The 22,934-nt window shown below is 35.9% G+C and overlaps 1 protein-coding gene across 1 annotated transcript; it reads left to right on the plus strand.

Annotated features, from left to right (window-relative positions):
• Nucleotides 1–18,735: 18,735 nt before the first annotated feature.
• Nucleotides 18,736–22,360, plus strand: LOC133877958 (protein SOSEKI 5). The gene is made up of 4 exons (XM_062316423.1): nucleotides 18,736–19,159; nucleotides 19,570–19,639; nucleotides 19,727–20,602; nucleotides 22,129–22,360. Exons 1-4 carry the CDS (start codon nucleotides 18,931–18,933, stop codon nucleotides 22,289–22,291), a joined length of 1,338 nt encoding a protein of 445 aa, XP_062172407.1. The 5' UTR covers nucleotides 18,736–18,930; the 3' UTR covers nucleotides 22,292–22,360.
• The last annotated feature ends 574 nt before the right edge of the window (nucleotides 22,361–22,934 follow it).

The raw sequence follows: 22,934 nt of genomic DNA on the forward strand, positions 1-22,934 counted from the left end.
AGTCGGATAGTTGGGGCTCAGGGGAGCCACTAAATCCCCAGTACTCCAGAAGTTCTTCTCTGTAGAACATACCTTTTTCAATACATTGAGCGCCTGAGACGGTTCCCTCACCATTCTCACCATTATTGGTTTTGAAGCACAATACACTGCCTTGCGTGATGAAGATCATTGCAGTAAGTCGTTCTCCCTCCTGGAGAATGTAGCTGTTCTCATTGTAGTACAATGGCTTGAGAGATTCGCAAATCAATTGCAGCAGATATTCACTTTCATTTGTAAGGATTTGCACCTAGATTAATTGCAAATAGCAAGAATAATGATGAGAAGAAGTCCACTCACTACCAAAAGAAAAAAAAAAAGGCTTTAATTTGAGCCGTTTTTAACGAAAACGGTTCTAATTATAGCCATTTTAAAAAAAAAAAAAACAACTCTAATTAATTTTGAATCGATTTAGTAAAAACGGCTCGTTTTAATAAAAATGGCTCTAATTTGAGTCGTTTTTTATAAAAACGGCTCCAATTGGAGTCGTTTTAATTAAAACATGTCAAATTAGTTTGAGCCGTTTTTAAAGTGGCCCTAATTTGAGCCATTTTAACAAAACGGTTCAAAATGGAGTCGTTTTGATCAAAACGGCTCTAATTGCAGCCGTTTAAACAAAACAAAACCAAAAAAAAAAAAAAAAGGTCTCAAATTAGAGCCATTTAACAAAAAAAAAAGGTCTCACATTGATCATACCACGATTGATCAGATGATCATACCACATTCCATCACATAGATCGTACTACGATCAATCAAAGATCGTACCACAATCGATCATATGATCGTACCATGACCGATCACATTGATCGTACCACGACCGATCACAGTTATCGTACCATGATCCATCACATAGATCGTACCATGATCGATCACACATGATCGTACCACAACCTATCACATAGATCGTACCACAATCCATCACATTGATCGTACCACGATCCATCATATAGATTGTACCACGATCCATCGCATAGATCGTACCACGACCGATCACATATTCCATACCACGATCAATCACATATTCCGTACCACGATCGATCATACATGATCGGACCGCGATCGATCACACTTAGATCGTACCACGATCAATCATACATGATCGATTACACATAATCGTGCCACAATCCATCACATAGATCATACCACAATCGATCACACATGATCGTACCACGATCGATCACTTTTTTTTTCGTTTGTTTATTTAATTTTTTTTTTTTAATTTTCAGTTTTTTTTTTTAAAACAAAAATTTGTTTTTTATTTTTTTATTATTTTTTCTTTAATTTTTTTTAATTTGTTTTTTATAAAGTATTTTTTATGTGTACTTTTCCCTATAATTAATATGTAATACTATATTTAATTAGCTAGTATACTATATGCTTAGTTATCAACAAATTAATTAAAAATAAAAACAAGTGATCAGAGCCGTTTTTGCCAAAAAAAAAAAAAAAAAAAAAAAAAAAAAAAAAAAGGGGCTCCAATTGAAGCTGCTTTGGAAAACGGCTCTAAATTTTCTGTGCGCAGGACACCAATATTTTGTGTCCCTTGCTCGCACAGCGAAAAAAAATTCAACCTTTTGAATTTTAATTTTTTTTTTCCTTTCACACACCCATAAAATATCTGGATATCTCTTTCTTTACTCTCTCTCTCTCTCTCTGATTCGTTACTCTCATCTCTCCATAACTTTCCATTATCTTCCTTTCTCCCTTTCTTTCTTCTTTCTTGTTCTTCTTCTCCCTTCTTCCTCTCTCTCTCTCTCTCTCTCTCTCTCTCTCTCTCTCTAACCACCGTCGACGTGGGTCTCTTGGGTTTTGATATTTTAATTTGTGAAAAAAATGCATGTTGCTCATTTGTGATGGTTTTTCCACTTTTTGACTAGGTAACTCTTAGGTCTCGTGCTGGATCTGTCTAGGTGATATTGTGATTGAATTTGATGGGAAGCCTATTGAAAGCATCAATGAGGTATTTGCTGTTTTGTTTAGTTTTCTATTTTTGCTGCTTTGTTGTTGCGGTATTGGGTGTTTCTGTTGTAAAGGTTTTGGTATTTTGTTTTGTCTAATGCTTTGTTGTTGCAGTAATGTGATAGAATATTTTTTTCTCCTGATTATGATTCATCTAGCCATGGTTGCAGCAGAGGTGCTCGACAAGATGTGGCAAAGAACGTATAGAAAAGAAAAAGAGGAAGAACAATGACCGTTTGTTCATTCATAAAAAAAAAAAAAAAAATTAATAAAAAAAAATTAATAATAAATAAATAAAATTCTTTCTTTCTGTATTCTTTAGGACATGAATTATGTTTAGGAAATCAGAGATTATAATCTGTTTAGTTGTTTGGAAAATGGGGAAAAGAAAAGAATAAATGGTAGATTTTAGTTTTCTAGGTAACCAAACGCTACTTTGCAAGTCCTTTTTTTTTTTTTTTTTTTTAATTTAGAGTCGTTTTAGGAACCGTAAAACGACTCAATTTTTTTTTAATATATTTTTTTTATTTATTTTGAGCCGTTTTAGGGTCCTTAAAATGACTAATTTTTGAACCCTTTTTTTAAAGTGGCTCTAACCGTAACTGTTTTGAGCATCTTTAAAAAAGCAGCTCTAACCGGTTAGAGCCGTTTTTATAAAAGTAGCTCAATTTAGAGCCGTTTCAAGTACAAACGGCTCAATTCGAGTCTTTTATTCTTGAAATTCAAATGAGGAAATTGCTTTGACGTTTTGGAACGTGTAGCAAATTTTCATACGTTACAATATAAAGAAAGATTTGTCTTTTTTTTTCAGTCTTTTTAAAGTTTTTGTGATTTTTAAAATTATTATTAAATGTGTAATAGATTATTATTGTCCAATGATAATTTTAAAAAATACATCAATTTTAAAATGACTCAAAAAAACCATAAATTTTTCTAATAACATTATTCATATTATAGGAGAGATTATAGAGACGAGAGGGGTGACTACACAAAAGACCGACTTCGCACTTCACACCACATCTCTCTTGACTTTAAACTTATATATAGGACAAGCTCAGAATATATATTTATTATTTATAAAAGAAAAGTCAATATTTCTTGTCTTAAAAACATTTTTGCCTAATTTAAAATGATAAAATTTTCTGTAACAATTTGAAAATAATCTCTAAGGATGGCTAGCCCTTGTGGGGATTTCAACCCTCCCTTCATGCCAAATTAAACCCTTATCCATTGAATCAGGCTTTATTTTAAAATAAACTTTCAAAGTATATATAAAGGTTTATAAATTATGATTTATTAACCATTTTTTCAACTAAATTGGGGGAATCTCGAAATGGGAAGCGCTTGGTTTACCACTTCATTGATTTGGGTATTACTAGTATTTTCAGTGGGGTTGGACACAAGGATAGAACTAGAAAGTTAATTTTAGGAGAGCCAAATTGTAGTAAAAAAAAATAAGGGGCCAAAGCTGAAATACAAGACCTAAAATATATATATATATATATATATATATAACAAATTTAAAAGCTGAAAAAATGTATTTTTGACTAATTTTTTTGCTAGAGGGGCCATGTCCCCAACTAATAACATATTATATTATATGTGGTAAAGATAATATTTTATATTTTTTTGCCTCTTGTTTTTTACTCCATATTTTGTTTTTCCTGTTTTGTTGCACCAAAAAAGCTAGTGGTGGGGAGGGAATTGTCTGGCATTCAATGGGGGTAAAGAACCCAGACCCCATATCTTTGGATGGTGGGAGATGGCTTTCTATAATTGATCAACCTTACCATAAATTAGTCGTGGTTAACTAATTATTTTGTGTACCATATTCCGTATAAACCTCTTTTGACGATAATTAGGCATAAGCCAATGGGATCTAAAGGGGAATTCCTTTTTCTCCCTTCCTTTCCTAATTGGAGAAACTGGTGATTAGCCAAAACTAAATCAGACATTGTGATTACAATACTAGAATGATTACGGTTAGAGATGTGTTATAGGTTTTCTTCTTGTCATTTTACTTTTTAAAAATACTATTGAATCTGTGGGTCATAGGTCGAATACTCATAAACCCACTTGTTTAATGATGATTTTGAAAAAATGAGAAGTCGGAAGGGGATCCGGCTTTCCTGCGGTAGTTTAAAATTACCGCATAGTGCTGTAGTGGAAAATAGTACCATTTTCCACTTAAAAAAATTTACAAAACTTTTAATAAATTAAAAAATAATAATAATAATTAAAATTAAAAAAATTAAAAAAACTTAAGGGGTGGCCGGCTTGCCCAAGGGGGTGCCCGGCCACCCCATTATTGGCCAAGGGGGTGGCTTTGGCCGATCTGGGGTGGACTAACCACCCCAGTCGGCTTTGGGGGTGGTCCGGCCAAAAGGCCAAAACACCAAAAAAAAAAAAAAAAAAAAAGGTTAAGGGTTTGGGGGGTGGCCGGACCACCCCCAAACGCCTTGCCACCCCCAGATCGGTCGTATGGGGTGGTCGAAACCACCCCAGGCCCTTGGGGGTGGTCAGGCCACCCCTAAAAGGCCAAAAAAAAAAAAAATTACAAAAAAGGGTTTGGGTTTTGGGGGGTGGTTTCGACCACCCCCTACGGCCAATCTGGGGGTGGATGAGCCACCCCCAAGGCCTTTGGGGGTGATTCGGCCACCCCCCAAAACCCAAAATTTTTTTTTAGTTTTTAGTTTTTTGGCCTTTTGGGAGTGGCCGGACCACCCCCAAGGGCCTGGGGTGGTCGAAACCACCCCCTAGATTGGCCGAGCCACCCCCAAGGCCTTTGGGGGTGGTCCGGCCACCCCCCAAACCCTTAACTTTTTTTTTTTGCTTTGTATTTTGGCCTTTGGGGGATGACCGGACCACTCCCAAAGCCGACTGAGGTAGTTTGTCCACCCCAAATCGGCCAAGGGGGTAGAGCCACCCCCTTGGGCAAGCCGGCCACCCCCCTTTTTTTTTTTTTTTAATATTTTTAGTTTTTAATTATTATTATTTTTATAATTTTTAAATTTATTAAAAGTTTTACAAACTTTTTTACGTTTTTTACTACAACACCCATGCGGTAGTTTAAAACTACTGCACGGAAGCCGGATCCGTAGGAAGGACCATAGAAATAAAGGAATCATTTCTCTTACAATTTTCATGTGGGCCACTTTTTACTTCTGTCCTCTTGTTTTAGTCTTCAATGCATCATTGCTTTTTCCAACCGGGCAAGTGAAGTAGTTTCTAAGGGATAATAGCTGGGCTTAATTGATTTGAGGCTTTTGCTTAATCCAATGAAGCACCACGTGTGATATTGGGATTAGCATATCTTTGAATTCAGAAGATGTACTCAATATTCTTATTGACATGGAAGATTGACAATAATCGTGGCCCGTTAGTTTGTGATTAGTACCCCTAATAGGGGTGACATCTTCTTATCTTAAAAGTATTGGGGGTATGTATGTTTTTTCCCATCAAATGATTGGCTTGCAATTCCGCTTATCACACTACGGACGCACTTATAGTGATAGCGGCTCGAGCTTTAGGCGATTTAGGGGATTGTTTAAGAGCAGTCCCAACAGATGCGCTATTTTTTTCATTTGACTAGAATAGCGTGAGAAATGAAAAAAAAACTCACCTCCATCAGCTTATCTTCACCAATGCCAATTTAGATTTTCGGAGGATTTGTGAACAGTGTCACGCCACATGATGTATTGATATTTTATTATTTTTTCTTCCTTTCTCTCACTCTCTCGAAGCTTCTTTCTTGTTCTTCTACATTTTCTCATCCACCGTCTTCCCCCTTTGGGCAATTGCTTGGCTATGGAGCACCTCAATATCTCTGCCAACAAGTTCTCCGGCGACGTCTCCAGCGCCCTCTCCTCGTGCAACCACCTCGCCTTCTTCAGAATTTCTCCACGTTTGCTTGGCGTCTTCTCCGACACCGGATCGCCGGGTCTTGGAGAATTATTTACCGGTGCTTGAGATTCAGCGAAATGGGGTACCGGCTCGAAATGCGAACACGAGTTTCCCATTATCTGCCGCTCGTTTCCATTAGGAAGAAGGAAGGCCAAGCACTGCCATTAAGATGAATGAGCAGGAACGAAACTTCCATTCCACTACACTGAACCTTCAACCAAGCTGGAGGGATCAATCACCTGATTCACCTAGTTGGGCGTTGATTCTTGCTTAGTCCTATTCTGATTTTGGGCTGGAGCTTGAGGGAGAATTTGTAGAAGAATGGGATTTTTTCTAGTGAAAAATTCATGGCCATGGGTCATGTGGGGATGAGTGTAGACGAGGGGCTGCGTGGAGATGCAGATTGCAGATGCGTGGCAGCGTGGAGATAGGTTTTTAACCAAAAATAAAAAGAATAAAAATGCTTAGTTTAATAAACAGAGAAGAGTTTAGATAAGCTGATGGAGGAAGGTGTTGAAAAGTGGTTAGTTAAACTAGTAAAAGTGGGTTTTCATTAGCTATTGTAGATAAAATTTTAAATAAGATGATGTGAGTGGTCTAAGGTCTCCAACTAATAATTATACAATAAAGATACATTTTTTAAAAAAAAAAAAAAAAAAAAAAATTAAGGTTCAAAAAATCATTTTAAGGCTCTAATATGTAAAAAGTTAATAAAATACTCTTTAATTAAGGCCCCCACTAAATAATTATACAATAAAGGTTATTTCAAAAAACAAATTTTAAGACTCTAATATAGTAAAAATTTAATAACTAGTTTCTGATTTAGGCCCTCAATTATTCAAAAGTAATTACAAATTGAAAGTCTAAAAAAACATCTATATAATTTAGCACCGATTAATTAAAGGTTTTTCAATATCTTTCTTAATAGCAAGAGGAATAGGTTTTTCAATGGTTTTAGTAGAATCAACCTTCTCTTTAATACTCCATCTGACTCTAAGTTGAACGGTACACTTTACCCTCTCCATCAATATATTTCTCTTTCTAATTTTTCACTCGCACACAAAGGATTTATTTCTACTATTTGTTCAACAAATGAGCCTAGAACCTTTTCCCAAGCAATAAAGTCACCATTATGGAGGGAAGCTATGGAAAAAGAAATTGAAGCTCTTGAAAAAAATAATGCCCGGAGCCTCACTTCTCTTCCACCCAACAAGAAACCCATAGGATGTAAATGGGTGTACAAGATTAAGTACCGATCAGTGGAACAATTGAGCGTTATAAAGTCCGGTTTGTAGCAAAGGGTTTTACTCAGATTGAAGGATTGGATTACCATGAGACTTTCGCACCTGTTGCAAAATTAATAACAGTTCTAACCTTTCTTTCTATTGCCAGCATCAAGCAATGGTCTCTTCATCAACTTGATGTCAATAATGCCTTTTTACTAGGCGATCTTAACGAAGAAGTCTATATGGCCCTTCCATCTGGTTTTTGCTGAAAAGGAAAGACACGGATTTGTAAATTCAACAAATCTATCTATGGGTTGAAGCAAGCGTCACGACAGTGGTTTGTAAAAATTTCATCTACCATCATACAAGCTGGCTTTTCTCCATTTATATCTGATTATTTATTTTTTATTAATCATAATGGCAATTCTTCTACCTATGTCTTAGTATATGTTGATGATATCATCATTACTGGCAACGATGATTTGGCTATTCACCAGCTCAAGCAATTTCTCGAGAAGAAATTCTTTATCAAAGATTTAGGCAAGCTTAAATATTTTTTTGGCATAGAGGTTGCTCGTTCTAAAAAGGGCATATTTCTTTTTCAAAGATATCGGATATTCTCAAGGATACTGATTTGTTTGGAGGACATGTCTCGGATTTTTCTATGGAACAACACTTGCGTTTATGGGACTTTACTTCCTAATCCCACTCTTTATCGTCGATTGGTGGGATGTCTTATATACCTTATTGTCACAAGACCTGATATTAATTATTCGGTCAACATTCTTAGTCAATTTATGCACTCTCCTCGAACGGCTCATATGGATGCTACGCACTGTGTGGTTCGATATTTGAAGGGTTCTATTGGTAAGGAAATATTTTTATCATCATCAAGTACTATTCATTTGCAAGGTTATTTTGATACAAATTGGGCAGGATGTCCTGTTACTTGAAGATCCACTACTGGCTATTGCATTTTTCTTGGTTCTAATCTCATTTCTTGGAAAACCAAGAAACAAGCGACAGTTTCTCGGTCTTCTACTGAAGCTGAGTATCGAGCCATGGCTACTTTAACATTTGAGCTTCAATGGTTAAAATATTTGTTGTGTGATGTTGGCATTTCTCATTCTTCTCCAATCACAATGTTTTGTGACAACCAAGCTACCTTACACATCGCCAACAATCCTGTCTTTCACGAACGAACTAAGTATATCGAAATAGGTTGTCACTTCATTCGGAAAAAGCTACGGTCCAAACTTATTGCTCCTAGATATATTCTTGCGTCTAATCGCATAATAAAGAAAGCTAGCTACGTGGAGATAAGCCTCACGTCAGCTGGTCTGTGGTGGTGTTTCACGAAGGGAAGTGCTCTCTTTGCACACGTACCCTCACCAGAGATGGAGAGAAAGCGAGAGGATATTCCATCATCCAGATTCATCCTCTCTTACCTCATCGCGTTAGCACAGGGCTAGTCAACATGCAAATCACAGTACACCCAATCAACACACCCATTTCAAATCATCGACCATTTGTTTAATCCATCCATTGAAAATATATATATAAAAACTTGGTTGTTTGTTAGATTGGTTTTTGGAAGGTCTTGGTGGTATAGATTTTAGTTCCGAATCATGAAAAGGAGTTTTGATTAAAAGAGAGAGAGAGAGAGAGAGAGAGAGGATGAGAAGAATGGAGTTGGAATAAGAATACAAATCCCCTACAATCCCCAATTCGAAGAGGAGGGGTAGCAAAAATTGTAAGGGGACTGTGAGGGGGAGCCCTTGCCCGAACAGAAGGGTTTTAACTCTCTTTTATTGACTCTGTTTAAAGAAGAGGGGCAGAGATAATAACAAGAATCTCCAATTATAAGGAATCTTAGTCCATTAGAGTAACGGCTTAGCCGCTTAGAGATTTGACACATTTCTTGCTATTGAAGAGTATCTTCTTTTTCCTCGATGGAGTGAAGTCAACCAATGGAAGTAATCCGGCCCAACAAGTATCACGGCTTAACGATTCATGCTTATAGGTCTAACTCAATTGATGTGTATTAAAGAAGCTGAGAAATGTTTGGTGCACCAAAGTCTTGTGCAAAAATCTTGTTCCAAAGAAGCTTGATAGATTTTGTAAATGGATGGAATTAAGGTTTGATTTTACTTAAGAATAATACTATATAGTGTAGATAAGAGTAATGTTAGGGATCATCTATCTATTCTCTTTTTATCTTTCTAAAGCTAACATGGCTTTTAAAATTACTATAAGATCAAAATTTAATAGTGATCCATCACAAATCTAATGCTAATTTTAAAAGTCACATCAACTTTAGAAGGATAAAAAGATGATCCCTTACATTACTCGTATAGATAGTCCATTCCATACCTGGTTAATAACTTTGAGTGGATGACGGTTTACTTGAGTTTCAATCACATAAAAATAAAATTTTGAGTCAATTATATTAAGAATTCCCTCTATGCAAAACAAAAGGTAAAAGAAAATGAAACAAAAAGATATTTAACAAAGCCCCTATTTAAGCCCTAAGCCTCCAAGTAAAATTTATCCATATATTTTTACTGATATAAGATTTGCTAGAATTTGAATCGATTTATAAAAAGTTTTTACCTTAACTTCTATCAAGCTAACAACCCAACAAAATCTCAAGACATTTTCTCCAAAAACCTATAAAAGCACAAGAATTAATTTAGTCAACATGTTTACGCAATTATTTAATCTGGTAATTTTTTTTCACTATAATATCTCCTTGGGACACAACATCACAAACAAAGTGACATCTACAATGCATCAATACGTTTGGTCCTATTATGACAACTTATTTTTCAGTCAAATCTATAAAATTTTGGGCTGTCACGACCCAAAATGACAAATTTTCTCCATAAATTAAAATAAAAATAACAAATAAACATAAGTCATTTTTTTATCTTATGGAGGATATTTTTATCATTTTAGGTCGCGGATTAGGGACATTGTGTCCTCAATTTACAATTGAGGAAATATTACAAAAAAAAAAAATGATAGATAGAGAGGGTAAATATAATTAACCCGAATATATAATTATATATCTTATACGAGATCACCTTTGTTATCAAGGTCGGGAAATGCTTGATGGGGGACACTCATCCGTCCCCCATCACCCATTTATAATAAAAAAATAATTTTTTATTAAAAAAAGTTGGTTTTGATGTGACATTAGAGCCAACTTTTTAATAAAAAACCAATTTTTTTATTAAAAAAGACTCACAGAGGACGGATGAATGTTTCCTGTGTAGCAAGCCTCATCAAGGTCATTAGCAGAAATTCCGCCTAGAAACAACACTATCTTACCTAGCAATGCTCCTATTAAACACTGAAAGTCCAAAACAAATGTGCAGTATACTAGTACCTCTCAAATAATGAAGAATTCACTTTATTGTATATTAATTAACTTTTTCAATATTACTTTTTCTTTTTCTATTTCTTTTTTTTTTCTTTTTTCTTTTTTAATCATTACTTACGCATTCCGAAACTTTTTGAATAAGTGGTGGTTTAACATGGTATCAAAGTCAAAAGTTTTGAGTTCGAACTATGACTCTGTCATTTACCCATATTTCAATTAAATATTTCACGTATTGGGTATCGCTTATTAAAAGGTAATTTGAGCCCACACTTGAGGGAGAGTATTAAAGTATTGATTAAGTGATTAAAAATTTACTTCTTCCTATTAGCTTAAGCTTTTGAGACAAATGGTAGTTTAATAGGTTTTGCAATCATTACCTCAAAGTTTAAAAATTTGTAATGCCAGTATCTCATATATTCCAGCTCCTTCTAATTTCACCTACTTTTTGTTAAAATGCCCCATAAAAAAATAAATAAATAAAAAATAAAAAAACTCTCTCACCAGTGTGATTCCAATGCATTTTTTAATTTTCACTTTAGGCATTTTAACAAAAAAAAAAAAATGGGTGAAATGAAAAGAGGTTGAAACATGAAAAACTGACGTTGCAAATTTAAATCTTTTAAGTTATGATTGCAAAATTGCTTATGCTTCCAGAGTGACAATGAAGTTTTCCCAAAAAACCAAGGTGAAAATTCAAAAAAAAAAAAAAAAAAAAAAGAAAAGAAAAGAAAAAAAAGAAGAAGCCTTGGACTCATCCACCGTCAGTCGTGAGTCTAGTGACAAATTCTCACTTTCTCTTTAAAAAAAAATAAAATGAAGCATTTTAGGCATTTTAGTTGTTGAAACATGGGATACCTAAATTATAAATTTTTAAAGTTTGAGATTATGATCGTAACTGATTATACTTAAGGGAGTGTAAGTAAAGTTTCTTTTAAGAAAATTTAAAAATTTACAATGTGGGTATTCTATGTTTTAATGCCCAAAATGCCCCTATCTTTTTTAGAAAAAAAAAACAATGATTTTTATTTTTTTTTTTCAACTAAGATTTAATATGTGTCTGTACTATGTGTCGACGCCTCAGCGGAAAAAAAGAAAAATATTTTTTTTTGGAAATTGTTTTGGAGAGTGTGAGATAACATGCAGTCTTTTAGGGCTTGGGTTTTAAAAGCCCTTATTCTTTCATACTAACTTGGTTCAAAACTGGAGCTGCCAATACAGTTGGGCCCTATCTCAACCTGCGTGCAGCCCAACAAGCGTGATAAATGGCTTGAGCCTTGAGGTACCCATTTTCAACCCTCTGGGCTTCATTTCTTTCTTTATCTATTTTGTGTAACGTTTTGTATTATGAATCCATCCAATGAATTTAGGCACAAATTCTTGCGGGTTCGTTTGGGCGTGTAATTTTTTTTGTATTGTATTATATTATTTTTTATTATATTTAAATTTGTGATACTGAAAAAATTTATTTTTTGAAATTATGTTTCAATGGTTTAGATAATCTGAGACAAAACTAAAAAAAATTGAATAAAACTTTAGTAGAATTTGAATTTAAAAAATTAACCTAAATATATTTTTCAAAAATAAAAAAATATGGGTTACCCAAACATGCCACACTTCCGGCATAAGTTGTCCATTACACCAGGCTCCCACGGGTTTCACATGGGCTAATTGAGGATTCAACCAACAATTTTGCTCCATGCCTGATAAATTTGGGTCACTAATCACCTACTTCAACACACATTGATACATAGAAAGATGTTAATATTGTCAAAACAAAAAATTGGATATGTAATGATACACGTACTCCCATTCGTATTCCCGCACTCTCATTCTTGCATTATTAATTTATTATTATCACAATTTATGACCTATCTGTTAAAATCACAATTTGATCAAAATATAATAATGATTCATTACAAATCAATAAAAATTTTAAAAACCACGTTAAGGAGTAATAGTGAGAGTGTATGTAGCATTACTCAAATTGGATTAGAAAGAGGGTCGCATAACAAAGTCCCTAATTGCATCACGACAATTTTTATTGACTAAGGTCAACTTTGACTTTGTTTCTTTTCTTAGCTTAATCATTTGGTCATTTGGACTTGGTTTCTCTTCTCTAAACAAAAACATTAACAAATAACTCAAATATAAAATGCTCATAAAACACACAAAAATAGCTTTCACTTTTATGTTACATTGAAATACTTTTTCAAATCAAAAACAACAAATACCTCCCAAAACACATTAACATACAAAGCGTAATATTTGAAATCATTAGCTTTTAGGTCTTTCCATGAGTTTTTCGTCCAAATTTTCCATACACCATTACTGTCACATCAGCTTTTTTTTGTTAAATGACTTCAAAACAACTTCTTTTTATTGTGTTATTAATTTTATATATATACACACACACATATGATTTATCTTATTAAGGATTTCTTGTTCAGACAAACCATCAATATTCCACTCATATAATTTATCAGTAGAAACAAAAAACTAATTTTGAAAAACCCTTTCTTCAAACTGTAGATCAGGAGAAGTGGGTTTATTATACCAATTCTTGGTAAGATTAACAAGTTTAGTTTTAAAAATTCTTTGGAGTTTTGGAGAAACATTGATTTTTCCAAAATTGTCTTCAAGAATTTTAATATTATCATCAGTGGATGAGTCCGATTCATTAGAACCATCAGACTCATTAGCAGAATGTTCTAAAACATTTTTGCCTTTGCCATGGTTTATGACGCAAGTATTGTTAACAGTGGAAGAACTAGCTTCAGGAACAAAGACAGTCTCACGAGCAGCCTTTTGAAGACTAATCTCTAGAAGCATTTCTTCAATTTTTTCCAAATTCTTTTGGCTATTAGTTTTTAAACTAATTCATTTTATTTCCTCAGGCAGAGAAATCAAAGGTTTTTCAATATCTTTCTTAATAGCCAAAGGAATAGGTTTTTCAATGGTTTTAGTAGAATCAACCTTCTCTTTAATACGATCAAATTGTTGACCAATGATATGAAGAGATTGATTAACAAAATTATTTTGTTTAATAATCTTCCAAGTCTCAAAATGAGTGGTATCATTCTTAGTGGTTTTAAAATGAGAAGCAATAACAACAATGTCATCTTTTCCTTTTACTCGAATAGTTTCAAGAGGAGGGTGAGAAGCTTTGACAACGGTGTTGTCTTCAGCCAAAACAAAAGGTTTTTTAACAACATTTAAAATACCAGGTTTAATATTCTGAAGAAAATAAAAAAAAAAAATAGAGTATTTTTTTGTTCTTCAATCATCTTTTCCACCCACTGAAGTTTTATTAAACCTCTTTCGTGTTTTGAAAAAAGATTTAGCAAAAATAAACCTATTTTGTTGATTTTCTTTGGAATGAAATTTTTTTTTCCAAAGAAGGCCAATCAAGATAATGAAAATCCATTTTCTTGGGGGCAGCAGTTATAACATTACAATGATAAAAAAACAGGTTCAGGCATAGGAGCATTTAAATCAGAAGCAGAGAGAGAAATAGAAGCAGGGGGAGAAATTTCTCCTTCTTCAGCTTTGGAGGCCTAGGAAGGGGCTGCCAATTGCTTGGCAGAATAAAAAGCATAGCAAACTTGGGAATTAGTGGAAATTCCTTTTAGTTTGAAATCAGAAGAAGAAGAGTCAGCCAAAAAGGTTTCAATATCTTTATCACGTCTTTGAAAACCTTCTGTTGTGGTTGAATTAGGAAAAGAATTTCTTATTTGATTAACAGCGAAGGAATTTCTTCCTTCATTAATAGACAAGGGTCTTTCAACCCTTGAAAGGTTCAAATCAGTGAAGCTAATTTTGACAAATCCATTGAGGTATTGTTGGATGTAGTCAAGATTAGTATCATCGCTGGAGATCTTGGCTGGTTGATAAACATTCTCAATAAGCCACTCACTAGGGAGATTGATCTCACTCCATTTCATCATCTGAAGAATTCGGATGTTAGCATCACGGGTAGAACTTTGAATCAACAAAGTAGAGTTACTCGAATTTTTAATAACAGCTTGAGGATTCAAGTTGGTTTTTAGCAATTTGTAATAAATGCGGTAGATGACAACCAAAGGCTGGCTACCTTCTAACATATTATAACTAGAGGTTAAAACATTCAAAGTTAATGCTTTAACAATATTAACATCACTCAAAGCAAAAGTTATATTAGGAAAAATATCAAAATAAACTGATCCATTATACAAAGAAGTTTGGACCATGCCAAGAATGCTAGTCTGGAAATCAGTAAATCTAGCATCACGAAGGCACATTAGCACAGAGGCATTAATACCAAGTCTTGTTAATGGTTTAACAGCGACTTGAACAGAACCAATATGCAGAAATTTAAAACCTTTAGAAAGGGAATTGTTAACAAATCTCTTACTAAATAGTTCAAAATTCTCATTCCTATTTGAAATATAAATGGTTTGTTCAACAGTTTTAATAGCATATTCGGCTCTGAAAGAGCTCTTAAACCAAGAAGTATTGTAGACTTCCTTTGCATGGAGTCTTGGAATACTCCAATTTTTAAAATCAAAAGAGGAATTATCATCAACAGAGAAGTGTTCAAAATTACACACATTATCAAGGAGATTAACAAATGACCTAGAGCTAACAAAAGAGTTAGATCTCCACATTATCAGGTCTATCATAAAGAGGGGCCTAATCCGAAGGGGTGGTTATGATCCCTAACAGCAAAGAGAAATGCGACAAAAGACGCAAACTTTAACAGTTGAAAGAGAAGATAAACAGAATGAAAAGATCGTAACACTTATGGCTCTGATTTTCTCACTCGTGAATTTTTGCAGTGCCACCATGGCAAGTAAAAAGGATCGAGGAAAGGGAAAACTTGTTAACCCTCCTGTTAACCAGCCTCTGGCCATCAAACCAAAGTCTTCTCCTGTTGGCACTTCGGCTGCCTCCCCTATTACCGCTTTGTTGGCCCTTACTAATCGGTTCATGACCTTCAGTATTGAACCAAATGTTATATATATATATATATATATATTAAAAAAAGAAGAAGTCAAAAAGGCCTTTCCAGTTCCTACCATTGGCCCACCCCCACGGTGGGTGCCCCAAGTGGCTAGTTTACAAAGTCTACAAGCCGGATTATGATTCTCTACAATTATTTGTCCGAATTTGAGAGAATTCGAGCAGCTGATTGTGGAAGATCACTTATGGGACCCACCTAATCGGATAAGTAATTGTGCAGCCCAATTTTTATTTAGTCAGGTATGTTCCATAAGTGATCTCTCACAATCTTTTACCTGAATTTTCTCAAATTCAGACAAATAATTGTAGAGGGTCCTGACCCATACTGGAGTATTTCTACTACATTTTTCTTCTTTATTTACGGTGCCCTCAATTCGCAACATAACCTTGGGGTTGTTTGTCAAGGAGCAATACATTACAGTACTGTTCATGTACTTTTTTTTTCATTTTTTTTTATATTTTTTACTACTAATCAACATCAAAACATTCTCACTTTTTTCACTTTTTTATATCACATCAATAATTTTTTATTACTATTCAAATAAAAAAATTCACTACAATACAAAACTTTTTCACTTTTTTATACAAATTCTTTTTATTTTATATCAAATCATCACTTTTTACTAATTTCAAAAACTAACAACCCACTACTCTGTTTTGTTCTGTTCTGTAATGTCACTTGCCAAACAAGCCCTTATTCCCAAAAAAGCGTTAGCCAATGGCTAGTCACTTGTCTAATGCAAACTGACATCATTGATGTTGAAGGTATTGAGAAGTTTGGTTTGGTTTTTTCCCTTCTGTTTTTTCTTTGTGTCATTTGTTCAAACACCTTCTCTGCACTGTTATCATGATTACTCCAATTTACAATCACTTCTGCCCCAACTTCGACCGTATGGTCCGTATAGGTGTGGAGAAACAGTAAGAGAAAATTTTCTTTGAGATTTATTTTCCCTCATCTTCTTCTTCTCTTTCCTGGAACAGTTCACCATTTTTCTTAGTTTGAGAAGACCCATTAGCATAAGCATGAATATTAATAAAATAAACAGAACTTTTTAAGCTTTTTATCATATATTTGCCCTGTATTCAATAATTAATAATAATAATAAAACAAAATTCCGAGATGGGCTTAAACACTCCCTCCCTTGGCATTGTTGGCAAATGCCTCGGACTCGTACGTCAATCCACGTGCACTCCGACGTGCCGGTGCGTGTCAAAGCGTATGGAAACATGTTTGAACTTTTGGACTATTTTGCCGAAAACATAGACTAGCCGACCAGTTTTCAATACGTTTTTAGAGCGATTCCAACGACAAAAAATAAAAAAAAAACGTTTTTTGAGAAATCACAAGCGTACTAGGAGTATCTCTATTTGAAGCTTGGATTAAGCTTGTAGCTGGAACTTTAGGGGACAATTGTATTGTATCCTACATGCCAAGATGGGCCCCTTCGTACGGTCCTCCCTCTAATCCGCTCCCTCCCTTCGATCTTCTTATCTCAAGAAAGCGACCAGTGACCACCGTCAGATCTGGCCGAGAAAATCCACAAGGACTAGAACCAAAAGATTTGGCCCATATCCACCTGCAGACCACGTTGAGCCCTATAAAAGAGGGAAAGTGTCTGCGACTGATCTGGACCGTGCACCTGGCAGATGATTTTGATTGAAGTCGCGTCCAATCTATCTATCATGGGTTTCAGAACCTTGATGGATGTCCAATAGGATGGAGTTTTTTTCCAAAACAAGACACATCACGTGGTTCCATTTTCATGACCTTTTGATCACGCAATCAATGATTTATAGTCAAAGTTAGGTTTGGACATTAAAGAATGATTTGGTCAACTCAATATCAAGAATTTTGAATTTTTGTTTCAACGGGAGGGATTGCCCAAAGAAACTCGTCAAAAAATCTATTTTGTATACAAAATCGTCGGATCATGTAAATGAAAAGAATTGAATTAATCAACTAAGTCTATCCTGAGTAGGAATAGGGTCTATTTGTCCAACTCTAAGCCAATACCACACAATCAGTCCTTTTCAGGCTATAATCCAGTATTTAAGTTGAATAGTCTTTATCAATGAAAAATGCTTCCGGACCTACAAAGAAAAAACATACCCTTAAGAAATAAATGTAGTGGCATATCAAATTTGAATCCTGATATAAAATATAAATGTTGGCTCCCAATTTCTGTCAGATATTTTATATATTCACACGTGGTTCAACAAATTTGACTTCATTTTTAACAAGATAATAAATTTTTCTTTTCAAAAATCATAGTTATATATATATATAAATTACCTCTTTTTAGCAGTTATATTTCCAAAAATTCATCACTGTTCAACGATCACATTTTCAAAGATTATTCTTTTCTTAAATTGGTTTTATAAAAAGAGAAATGATTATTTTCTTTCTCTTATCTTTCTTTGATTCTCTTACTTTTAAAAATTATTATTGACTCTGTGTGGATCGGGATTCATGTAGATCTCTCATATGAGCCTCACACAACTAATTTTCAAAAGTGGAACAATGGGAAAAAGTAAGGAGAAAGATGTGTTTTCATTTAGGAAATTCTTAAAAAACTAAAAATAAAGAAGAACAATAGAACATGTGATTTTGCATCCAAAACAAACCTGCATTTTTGTGTCCTTGCATATTTTTATCTTATGATTATTTTATAATATTGACCTAATAGTTTTAACGAACTTTTGGATCGATTTTGTTAAAAAAAAAAAAGGTTAAATTGAGACTGTCACGTCAGTATTATGGAATTGTTGTAAAAAATGTAGAATATATCATTACTCTTGTTTTATTTATAACTAAATATTACAATTTCCATGAAGCCTCCACCCAAATTCGATTATTGAAATTGTGGATTTAGCTTAGGTGATACGTAGTTTTTTTTAATTGTTCAAATTTAATTTCAATTGAAAAAAAAAAAAAGTAAAATTAAATTTATACCATTAAAAAAAATACACCAACATATAAAATAAAATAAAATAAAATAAAAACTACACCAAATTCAAATCTTTTCTCACTGACCTGAAGCCAACAAGTACCAAGTTCCAAATTTCAAAAACCTACCAAATTCTCGCTACTTTTTAACTGACCATTGAAAAAGAATGCTATACAAGAAGCCAAAAAACCGAGGTCAAGTTCCCAACGACGGCGTTTTGACCCGCCAATAAAATAATACCTACAGGCCAACTCCTCTGCCACAAAACTTCAAGTACTGAAACTCAGACAAGGGCTCGCTTGTTTGGTAGCTGTTGTCTGCCGCATCCCCATTTTGAATCTCTCCCCCTCTTCACACCATTCACACCCTCCCTTTCCCTCTTTATATAAACCTCCACAACCCTCTGCTTTCCTGCGCTTTCCCACCTTTTTTTTCTTCTTTTTCCCAGCAACCAGTCAGTGGCTTGCTATCTGACATGGCTGTGGCTTCCAGAGGAAGATCGGCGACAGAGCTTCAAGTCCCGACCAAGTGGAGGGACAGAGACGCGAGCCCAGAGAGGACCAAGGTGTGGACCGAGCCTAAGGTCAAGGCGGCCGAGAAAAGGTCTGTCCCTGTTGTGTACTATCTGTCCAGGAATGGCCAGCTCGAGCACCCCCACTTCATGGAGGTCCCTCTTTCCTCTCCCGAAGGTCTCCATCTCAGAGGTAATGCGCGGAGTAAAAGAAACGTCGTTTTTTGAGTGTCTCTTTGGTTGCCGATAGGAAAAACTTGGAATTTTTTTGGAAGTATGTGATTTATATATGATTGAGCTACCTAGGCTCAGAAGCACCTATAGTTCATTGCTTTTATCGCTTTTCTCTTTATTCTAGCTAGTGATCAAAGGTTTTACCCTCTGTTTGGCTGCTGAGAAAAAAAGGAAGAAAAAGAAAGGAAAATGCAAAATTAAATCAGCTAAGCTCACATTATCGGTTTATCCGTCTCTCTCAAACATGAAACTTTCAGCATTGAGAACTTCGATCAAATTTCTTTTGTATTTTCCCATATATAATCGGCAACCAAACAGAGCTTAGTATTGCATTTTTCTCATTCTCTCAAATTTGCTTTCTATCTTCAGATGTCATCAACCGCTTGAATCTCCTCCGAGGCAAGGGTATGGCTAGCATGTACTCCTGGTCATCCAAACGGTACACTCACCGACTCCCTGAGCCCTTGGATCTAATTACTAATTCGGTTCCGCAATATATATCTTGATTGCGATTTTCTCATTTCAGGAGCTACCGAAACGGCTTCGTTTGGCAAGACCTCGCAGAGAACGATTTCATATACCCAGCGCACGGCCAAGAGTACGTTCTCAAGGGGTCGGAGCTCCTCGACCCGTGCCTGAGCAGTAAGGTCCACGAAACGGCATCTTCGCGATCCCTGAGGCCGCCGGAGACAGACAAGTCCGACGAGGTTCCCGATTTCCCGGTGATCACGCGGCGAAGAAACCAGTCGTGGAGCTCGATCGATCTCCACGAGTACAAGGTCTACAAGGCCGAGTCGTCCGGCGAGTCCGCCGGAAAAGCTGCCGCCGACGCGTCGACTCAGACCGAAGAAAAGCGAAGAAGGCGCAGACCAGCCAGAGAGATAGAACATGCAGAAGAAGAAGAACGAGAAGAACGAGAAGAGAAAGGTCAACGGGAAATGTGTCAGAGTCAAAGCACGGAGCTGAGCAGGGACGAGATCTCGCCTCCGCCGTCCGATTCAAGCCCCGAAACCCTAGAATCTCTAATGAAGGCCGATGGACGGCTGGTGCTCGGTTCAACTGGCGCGAATGAGGACAATTCGAATCGGACGGTTGAGATTTGTCCAAGCGGGAGGATGAAGGCTTCGTCTGTTCTGATGCAGTTGATCTCGTGCGGTTCGATCTCTTTCAAGGACTGTGGGTCCACGCCAGCGAAGGATGAGGCGTTCTCTTTGATTGGGCACTATAAGGCGAGGTTGCCCCGCGGAGCAGCAAACAATCAGGCGGGGACTTCGACGAGAATATCGAGTTTTAGGGGGGTGAAATTGGAAGATAAGGAGTATTTTAGCGGGAGCTTGGTCGAGACGAACAAGAAAGAAGAGATTCCAAGTCTGAAGAGGTCGTCTTCTTATAATGCAGATCGGTAGGCCTCTCCGATCCCTCCTCTATATTGCTTTTTGAGCTTTCGATTTTCGTTTGCCGGTTAGAGAATCACATGCTCACAGTACATAGTACCGACGTTCACACTTCCTGTTCGTCTAATTATTGGGTATCGTTGGCTGTAGACTTTGACTTCCACACAGTTCACGCGTTACGCCACAACTCACAAGGAAAATTTTATAATAAGAAGGTAATTCGTGATTGCGTCTTTGAGTTAAGATCGTGTCAAATCTCGTTAATGGAATAAGATTATATAATAAATTTTAATTCGATTAATTTAATTAAACATGTTAAGACCATTCAATTCTAACACATTAATTCTGTGGTTGATATAAATTTGCGAGCGTCAAAAATTATTAATCGTAAATGTTTCGTGTTGAGACGTAGATATAAGACTATACAAACCTAATTTAATTCATTAATTTCGTGTCGTAAAAAATTGTTAAACTTGAACTAATAAGCATTTTATGAAAAGCTATTGATATTACAAATTTGAGTTCAGTGTTTGTCTTACCAAAGCTGATTTTATAGTGTTAGTGCTATTTTTAGCATGTGAGTTCTAATAAATTGCCAGGACATCATTGGTTTCTACTTTTGAGATTCTTATTTGGTTTTTTGCCTTTTGTCTTTTGCGCTCTCTTTTTTAAATATTAAAATACTACCGAACAGCATTTTTTTCTTTTATGTCAAATTAGAACATTTTTTAAATAAAATAAAAAACAAAAAAACTCCCAAAATATAGTATCATACGTGCCCCTTTTATTTGTATTAGGATGAATCGTGTCATGGGCTTAAGCAATTGCTAATTTGGACGGTCTTATTTTCCACCAATTTTTTGTTATCGATCAAAGAATATGTATGTTAGTGATTTGACTAAGCTTTTTGAAAGCAACAACTTTTACACTAAAATTGGAAAGGAAACTTTTATCAAAGAAAACGATTTGTTCGTTATGTAGTACATAAGAAGGTTTGGGAAAGAGATAGTAGTGTGTGAAGTGCGTTGCTCCAGAAGCATGAGTTCAGGGACGGACGGAATAAAGGTTGATTTGAAGTTTCACTCAGGCGGTGGCTCCGCCAGTCCGTTTCTACTTACAAGCAAACCCTTTTATGGGATTCTAGTTCAGATGACTTTTTTGATTCCCCTGATAACCCTTTTGGTCAGCTTTGGATTTGAATTCTGAGATTCGTACGGGGATTCAGAAATGCCCAGCTTGGCGCTAGCTGCCATTCACTTGCTCTTGCCCCACAAATTTACTGCGAGTCTATATACTGTATATTAAACACTCACCGTCCAAATTAATTGAGCATATCTAAACCCACGTGGAGAACCCTGGTTGAGCCCAGAGAATTGAAGTCACATACATCTGAAGCGAGAAAAGTCAGTTCTGTCGAGCTGGGTGGGCCTCGTGAGTCTCGCTTCGGATATCTTTGTTCGCGCGGATGGGTTGACTTGTTGTTTACTTTCTTTATAAAAATGTGAGAGATTTTTATATATGAATTTGTTTGCAGGAGTTCGCAATTGCAATTAGCGGAAGAAGAGAGGGAGGGAGTAAGCACAAAATGCATACCGAGGAAACCGAAGACAGTGCCGGCGAAGAAAGAGGGTAACAACGACGGCTCTTGTATGGCCGGCGGTAGCAGTCAACGGGGGAGCAAAAGACTCGATGTCTAACCTCGCCATTGTGTATTGTAGTTTGTACTTTTGTAACCGAAAAACTAAGAACAAGAAGAGCTAGAAAGAGGGGGGGGGGGGGGGGGGGGGGGGGGGTGGGGGGAGGGGAATATATGTATGATATCGAAAAAGATAGGCGAAATTTGTGGAGGGTACATTTTGCAAGTCACGGCAAGGCGGGGCACAGGCATTGAGGGGGAAAGGTGAAAGTTAGGGAATCTTAGAAAGCTCTCTCGGTTGTCAAATTCCAGTTATAGGGGTTTGGGCTGGGAGGAAAATTTGGGTGCCTTGGGGTTAGAGAAAGGAAGGGAGGGGGGGTCAATTTGGCTCTATTTTTGGTGATCGGCGCTAACCCCTAATTGTTGACTTTTTTTGACAATCTAATTTGACTTTTAAAACATGCGATTTGAGCACGCATGTCCACGTGAGCTCACGACTGAGTTTGGTTCTTGTGCTCGACAGACATTGGTATGAGGGTGGAGAAGTGGTGGAACCAAGAAAGTAGGACTTGTGGGTTTGAAATACAAACAATAATAATATCTCATGTTTCGGTAAATTCATGAAATAACCCGTTATGATCTTGAGGCATGTTTGGTAATATTAAGTTGTTAACTGCGGGTCAGATGATCCTCCTTCGAAAAAA

Source organism: Alnus glutinosa, chromosome 9 (genome assembly GCF_958979055.1).
Source record: "Alnus glutinosa chromosome 9, dhAlnGlut1.1, whole genome shotgun sequence".
In the NCBI taxonomy this organism is placed as follows: Eukaryota; Viridiplantae; Streptophyta; class Magnoliopsida; order Fagales; family Betulaceae; genus Alnus; species Alnus glutinosa.

Excerpts from the sequence above, each read along its gene's own strand:
- LOC133877958 (XM_062316423.1), top strand. The coding sequence starts at position 18,931 with ATGGCTGTGGCTTCCAGAGGAAGATCGGCGACAGAGCTTCAAGTCCCG. Across the intron at positions 19,640-19,726 it reads TACTCCTGGTCATCCAAACG|GAGCTACCGAAACGGCTTCG; the intron begins GTACACTCACCG and ends TTCTCATTTCAG. Across the intron at positions 20,603-22,128 it reads TCTTCTTATAATGCAGATCG|GAGTTCGCAATTGCAATTAG; the intron begins GTAGGCCTCTCC and ends ATTTGTTTGCAG.